This window comes from Belonocnema kinseyi, chromosome 5 (genome assembly GCF_010883055.1).
Source record: "Belonocnema kinseyi isolate 2016_QV_RU_SX_M_011 chromosome 5, B_treatae_v1, whole genome shotgun sequence".
Taxonomy (NCBI): domain Eukaryota; kingdom Metazoa; phylum Arthropoda; class Insecta; order Hymenoptera; family Cynipidae; genus Belonocnema; species Belonocnema kinseyi.
In genome coordinates, this window is record NC_046661.1 from 121,886,307 (window position 1) to 121,894,197 (window position 7,891).

General features: G+C 31.6%; 1 protein-coding gene across 1 annotated transcript in view; it reads right to left on the reverse strand.

The window, feature by feature from the left end:
- Window positions 1-7,891, reverse strand: part of LOC117173865 (radial spoke head protein 4 homolog A) — a 17,216-nt gene that overhangs the window by 2,522 nt on the left and 6,803 nt on the right. Inside the window, exons 5-7 of the mRNA XM_033362512.1 lie at window positions 5,417-5,539; window positions 4,677-4,842; window positions 3,975-4,129 (exon numbers count right to left, since the gene is read on the reverse strand). Coding sequence (XP_033218403.1) covers window positions 3,975-4,129; window positions 4,677-4,842; window positions 5,417-5,539 — 444 coding nt within the window. The remainder of the gene's footprint in view (window positions 1-3,974; window positions 4,130-4,676; window positions 4,843-5,416; window positions 5,540-7,891) is intronic.

The following is a 7,891-nucleotide window of genomic DNA, read 5'->3' on the forward strand; positions in this document are numbered from 1 at the left end:
TCGCAACCGCTCTCGCCCTACTCCTCTTAGAAACTGCGTGAGCCAGCAGTTCTAGGAAGGGGGTGACTGTAAGCGAGAGTTTGATGTATATATTGCAATTTTAGCTTGATTATTTAATAGATATTTTTAATTTTGGTCATGACTCCAACACTGCCGATAAACTCTTTAATAGCATACTGTTTTCTCACCCTTTCCTCCAAATACAATAATTTTTGTTTTATTCACGATAATTTCAAGGCCCATTTTCTTCATGCGAGTATTCAGGCAGTTCAACATTTTCTGTAAGCCTTCGATTGACTCTGCTATAACAACCTTGACATCTGCAAACTCTAACCCACGTACATTTACTGTCCCAAGATTTACAACTTCCTTGTAGAAGAAGGCTGTTCTTAACAATGGCCAATGAATATAATAAACAGCCAAGATGACAAAACGCATAATTATTTAACTCCTTGCCTAACATCGAACTAGTCACTAAGTTGTCCATTTACCTTCGCAATCGCTTTTCTACCTGCATATAATCTTTTAATTGCTTTTAGGAGCCATCCATCGACTCCGTACTTTTTCAGGACTTCCCAAAGCTTACTTCTATCTACCTTGTTAAACACTTTTTCCACGTCTACAAATGCACCAAAAACTTGTTTGTTTCCTTGTCTATATTGGGATGACAATTGCCTTTTTCCAGTCATCTTAAACTTCCTCAGAGGAATCTTAGAGGCCCAGATTCTTCCACCTGGGATTTCCAATGATCGTCTTCTGTGTCGCAGTTGGACTGCTTCTTAGCTTCACCTCCCAATAATTTCTTGAAAGAGTTTCTCAAAGCTTTTTTATTTCGTCCGTATCATATACCATTTTCAAAATAATTTCTTATTATTTTCTTCAAAATGATCTTGCATTTTCTTATCTTCCATCGCTTTGACTTTACCGTTGCTTTCTTTTACTAGTATTTTTACTTTCTCATTCTTGTCCCTATAATCATTTTCTAGTCAATTTTTTAATCATGATAAGACCTGTAATATTCAATTTTTTATTGATATGCTTGTTTCTTTTTATTAACGGCTACACGGATTTCATCATTCTAGCAAGCGTCCCCAGTCATCCTTCCTAAAACCGCAGTACCGCACACTCCAGTTAAACTCTCAGAAATAATTCCCTGGAACAATGAATATGCACCCTTTATATATCTTTATTGCGTATTAGCATCTTTTAAGTTATCCTGTCTAGGACAGTAGAATGATTCTTTTCCTATGAACATGATCACAAGTACCTACACTTTCATATAAAGTATCCCAAAAGGCGTATTGTTCTTCACTTATTCCACAATTGAAATGTTTTGTACGCATTTGATGGTGTATAACGATGCACATGCATGACCAAATAAGGTTCAAATTATCAGCGAGTAGAATTTATTCAAAATTAACGGCAGGTTAAAATTTTATCATATAAAGAAAACTCAGCACTACGTGGACTGGTTATTTAATGTAAGAAAAGTCCAAGAAATCTGAAAAGCTCTCACATATTCAGAAGAATACTTAATTTCTTTATGCTTTTAAAGTAGAAGGTAATCCCACGCGAATTCCAATTTCCTCACTCGCTCAATCACATTTTTGCAAACTATACTTTCCACGTCTCTAACAATAATAATTAAAAAGCATACCATCCGAGAAATATCCAATTTAAAATAAATAATATAGTTTATCAATTTATCTCGGCACAGGATTCCTGCGGATTGTCGAGTTTTCGTTGTTGCCACAAATCCATGTTCTAAATCGTTTTCTGTAGTAGTATCCTTCTTACTTTGTGAATAGAGGATGTAAATTTATTATCAATTACCTTCACAGGCGTCCCTGTGAACCTTCACCAGAAAATCAAGTACAAGTCGGAATATAAATTTTTTAGTAATTAAAACTGGTAGTCACCAGTCAAACAGGGTTATCCAGTCAATCTGATTTTTTCCTCCTAATCAGCAAAAATGGTCGCTAATTGTCCTGATCCAGGAGTGTACTAAGAATAAGTTCTTAATTTGGTGCCCCCTTATGAGTAACCATTACACCATTAACTGGAGCGTAGCACGCTATGATAAATAATATTCTTGTTCTCACTTTCAGTCTAACCCATAACATTCTGGTGCGTACATGCCTATTGACATACTGTTCTTCTCTCTCATTCATAATCAGACGGACTATTTCACTAACATGTGATTCATTATCTACTCCAGACCATAGTTCGAGTCCGTGCTTTAACTTCCCATTTTCTATCACTCTACTGCCGCATCCCCTTTCCTTTGTTTAAGGTGCACATAAAATATCTAGCTTCCTTACATGCATAGTTTCCATAATTGTCTTTCCTTAAGGTCATTCACCTCTCTAGCATTCCAAACACCCAGTGTCCATAATAAATAAAATTAAATATAAAAATATGTGAGGTGTCACTAGAGAAAATATATTAAAGAACAAAACACCAAGTAACTAATATTGAATAAAAAATACAGATTTCAATATTTTATTAAGTGCACTGAATGAGTGATGCCAAAATAGGCTGTTTTTTAGCATATTTTTTGGATCTCGCTGGCGACCTAGGGGAAAAAAATAAAAAAATTTTACAGGTATTAAATTACTCGTCATTGAAAATCAAAGTGAGCCTTGCTTTTCGTTTTTAGTAAATTTCCAAAAAAAACCCTATTTAAGGGTTGATAAGACCCCCAAACAAATAAAAAATAGGAAATACCACTAATTATGAAATCATTTTTCACATCAACCCCTCATCAGTCAAGAAAATACAGGATTTTACTTTTGTAAGGTTTATTTTTAAGAAACAATACAATGGAAAAAGATTTTATAATTAGTGATATTTCCTATTTTTTAATTTATTTGGAGTCTTCTCAACACCTAAATAGGGGTAATTTTGTGTAACTTTTAAAAAACAAAAAGCGATGATCATTTTGGTTTTCAATTACGAGTAGTTTGATACCTGTAACGTGTTTTCATATTTTTCCCCCAGGTCGCTAGGGAGGTCAAAAAATAGGCTAACTTTGGCGTCACTCTTTCTCTCTTAACATTTGTCAAATTTAATACTGTGAATATTTATTTCGATTTTGTAAACCAGTTTAAAAATTATGGAATTTGAAGGTTAGGGGGTGTTCAAGTATTAAGCAAGCTCTTCGTAGGAAGGGGAAGGGTCACTTGAAATTTTTAATTTTTCATAATCTGATAAAATCAATTACAGAAAACAATATATAATAAAGGCTCAACTATGTGTTTCTAATGCTAATATTTCTTGAAAACTTTCTGCGTTCGTTTTTTAAAAGTTACAGGATTTGAAATTCTTTCTGGTAAAAAAATTCAACCAAATTAATTTTTCTGTCACACTAGTTTAAAAAAAAACATTTTTGTTAATGAAAAAATAAATATTATTGCATTTAAGGACATATAATACTAATCCAATTTCTACTTCATCGATATTTTTTTGTAACAACTTACGTCCACACAAATTGACATAAAGACTTGAAAATTTCGGAAATCATTTAAAAGGCACTAAGAAATGTCTATTTCATATACAATTTCTGGAACGATAACAAAATCTTATTTATCATGATTCCTGGAAAAATATGTTCATAGGCCATGGCTGCGTGTACCCAAATTTCGGTACAAACGGTTTGGGTTTTTCGGTACACATTGATACTGTCTTTTTCACATTTTCAGAAATGTAGGCCTACAAACGGTCCTTAGAACCTTTTAATTAATTTTCAAAATTTTCAAATCAATATCCAAATTCGCGCAGACGTGAATTGTTTCGAAATAAATGTCGGAAAGATAGGAATTGTAAAAATGTTACACACCTTTAATCAAAATAACACTGTTTTTTTATTCAATAAATAATATGCCTTCAGTGAAAAAATGTTCGGGCGGGGGGTAGGACATTCTTACTCTTACTTATACTTTTTATGAAAAAAAATATATATTTCCTAAAAGTACTTCAGCTTCGGATTCGGCTTTTTCTGGATCCGAGGGAACAATTCGGCCTTGTTTTAAAAGAAATGGGCTGTGATGGCACCAATTAGACATGGATGCGTCCACTAACTCTTTCACAGGTAGAGGGTCGTAGTGTGGATTTTCTGATATGATACCATCTAAAATATTTTTATTAAATTGTCATATATTACAAAATAAAATCATGGTATTTCAATAATAATAATAATAATATTTTATGATATAATTTCCGGCTTGAACATATCTAACTGCGTCTAGAGTTGCTGCATAGTCTGTTTTAAATTATCAGTTTCGTACTTCCGTAGTAGATCCTAAAAACTCTTCCTGTGAAATTGAGTCTCTATTTAATAGCAGGCTTAATATTCCCTTTTTGTAAATTGAAGTTTAAAAACTATACATAACGGCTTCGAAAAATAGGAAATGTAAATCAAATTTACAATAATATTGATTGTACGTGAGAATCAAATGATGAATAATAAATAATCAGTAATTCAAAATGAATACAATTTTTAAATGCTGTCTTTGTTAATGAAAAAGTTAAATGGTAGTCCAATATAAAACGAAAAGCGACGAATCATTTGTAATGAAAAATTTTCCAAGCCATTCCTAAGAATACCTTTTTAATCACAAAGTATTATTTTTTTTAATTCTCTTAGAGAAAGAGAGAGAGAGCGAGAGGGGGTGTACCGGTAGTTTCTTCCTCTTCCTCTTCATCTACTTTCTCCTCTTCGTCCTCCCCTCCATCAAAAGTGTAGTATCCCACTGGAGAAATTAATGTGGCAGCACTAATACGAGCAATTTGTGCTCTAAGGTAATTCTTCTCATTACCAGGAAATGGTGGAAATGTGAAAATCTGAAATATCAATCCTTTTTTAGTCAAGAGTATTTCGATTGTAGCGCGGAAGCACTACGTGGAGAGGAACGAGGAAGCGTCACTGTGATTGTTAGAAGCGTAAAGAGCAAGCGGAAATAAAAATTGATTATGGCGCGGGGAATCGAACCCCCGTCCGCCGGCTAGAAGCCCGAATCGCCACTACTGCGCCACCACTGAGCCAAACATGAAATCAGTGATTATTCACATACAATGTATTATGTACCACGTCACATTATAAGTAAAATAGTACTATTCCATGAAAAAGGTTTTTATGTCTACGGTTCAGAGAGGAGCAGACTGCAGCCTCGCCACTCTTTGACCTCCCTCTTTACATCTGAATTATTGATAGATGATATCTAATTTACTTCAGTAAATATTTTCACTAATTATTAGTCTTTTTGAACTAAAATTTTAATGAAAAAAGGCAAAATTCTAAGAGAAATAGTGAAATATAAATTGCAAGCAAATTAATGGCTTTCTGGATGACTGCAGCTAAGCTTTCTTCTTTCCCTTGAAAAAATTTCACCTAAAAAGAGATATCACCTTTACTTACCTCCTCCTCCAAATTTCCTGAAAACAGTCTAACTATTTCACGTGATGCTATTATTTGTTTGGGAGTCACCATTGGCAATTCGATCCAATCGTCCAAACCAGGAGAGTTGCAGACAAAGTAAACCTAAAAATTATTTTTTCGCAGATTTAAAAAATAAAAATTAACTTAATTGGAAATAATTTTTGACATTTTATAATATTTTAAAACAGCATTTAAAAAATCAAGAGCTTAAAAAAATTTCAGGGACATCAAAAGATTTTAAAAAATTGTAAATATTGTAAGGAATTTTGAAAGATTCCAAATAATTTTAAAAGCTTTAAAAAGTGCAAGGGAACTTAAAAGATTTACAGGATTTGAAATATCTCAGGGTTAAAAAAAAATTACAATAATTTGCAGTGATTTCAAAAGATCTTTAAAATTTTAGGTTATTTTTTTAAATTCCAAGTAATTTCAAGAACTTGCAAAAATATCGAGGAATTTCAAAATATTTCAAAGCGTTTGAAATGTCTTAAGTTATTTTTAAAGATTCGAATAAATTTGTAATTCATTTCAGTAATTACATGACATTTCAAAGGATTCGAAATATTTTAAAGGCATGACAAAATTAAATAGCAAACTCAAGACTTTCAAAAAGTTTTAAGGCACTTCAAAAGATTTTAACAGATTTAAAATAAATATTTAAGGGTTCTTAAAAAAATTCCAATTGATTTGCGATCGATTACACTAATTTAATGGCACTATAAGGGACTTGAAATACTTTAGAGTATTTTAAAATATTTCAAGGCATTTTAAAGAATTCCTTCTAAAGTTTCAAGGGATATAAAAAAATTTAACTACTCAAAATTTTTAGAATAGAATTTTAAAGTGTTTAAAATATTTTAGAGTATTTTAAAAGCTTCCAAATAATTTTTAAGAGATTAAGAAATTTCCAAGAATTTGAATAATTTAAGAGAAAATAAATGTTTATGAAGATTTCAAAAATGTAATAGAATTTCGAAAGGTTATAAAACATTTTTTATATGACCTTCAAGATTTTGAAATTATTAAAAGATTTCAAGGGATTTCAAGAGACTTAAAAAATTTCAGTGTATTTGAAAACATTTTACAGGATTTGAAATTTTTTATATTTTAAAAGAATTAAAATATTTTAGGAAATTTGAAAAGTTTCGAAGGATTTTTTAAATGGTATCAATTATCGGAAGGGATTTCAGATTGTTTGAAGCATTTTAGGTAGGGTGTTCAAAAATATTTCAAGAAATTGTTAACAAATTTTCAAAATTCAAAGAATTTCTAAGAGTTTTAATGATTTTAAGAAATTTTGAGCTTTTGTGAGAATTTTCCTAGACTTACGAAAAATATGAAATGATTTTAAGGCTTAAAATATTTAAAAAGGTTTCAAGGTATTTTGTAAGATTTCGTGGAATTAAAATGAGTCTAATAGATTTTAAAAGTTCTCATTGTGTTTTAATGAATTTTTTAGGATTTTAGGAAATATCAGATTTAATAGAAGTTCGCGGGACGTTATAAAATTTCAATTGATTTAAACAAATGTATTCACAAACAGTGAATTATCTTCAATTATTTAGAATTCTCTTAAATTTTATTAATTAACTTTAATTTATTTCAATTTACTTAATTCCACTCAACACCAAGGGATTTTCATTTAGTGTTTGTTTAATGAATCCATTCCTCTGAATTCAATTCAATTTTACTAAAATCAACGGAGTATATTAATTTTTGAACGGTTTTTTTCAATTCATTTGAATAATTTTGAATCTAGCTTGAATTTTTTTAATTTAGTTTGAACTGCGTTCGATTTTAATAACTTAAATTGTTTTCAAATATTATGAATTTTCCCTGAATTCGTTAAAAATTATCTAGAATCATCATAAATTTTATTTAAATGTTATAAATTGAAAAGGACATTAATTACATTATTTATGAACAACAGCAATATTATACGCGCGCTACAGCGCGCAGGAGTCATTGCAAGGCCAATTAGTAATATACATATATAAATAAGATTACTATGTTTCAAATTTTCTAATTGTACAGTTCATTCACTTCAAATAAAAATAATAATAATAATAATAATAACTATTTTTTGCCACTGAGCCACTGAGCCACTGAGCCTCGGTGGCTCAGTTGGTTAGACACTCGGACTTCACCTCAGAGGTCCGGGGTTCGATCCCTGAGCCGGTACCTCTAGAAATTTTTCAATATACCTTTACCGAGGTTCTGGTGGTTCGGAACCCACCTTAAGCTGTAGGTCCCCCCATCGTGTACTTGACTGCAACCCAGTCCGTCAATGATGGGGTAAAGACTAGGATTTGTCCAATATGTCTGGGCAGACTGCTCTCATCAGATCACTTGATTTTATTACACCATTAAGCCATTTCCCTTTCGGGGTAGGCGTGACTCACTCGGCAGGGGAAAGGAGTAGTGTGTGGATGGGATAGAGATTTTTCAGATTGA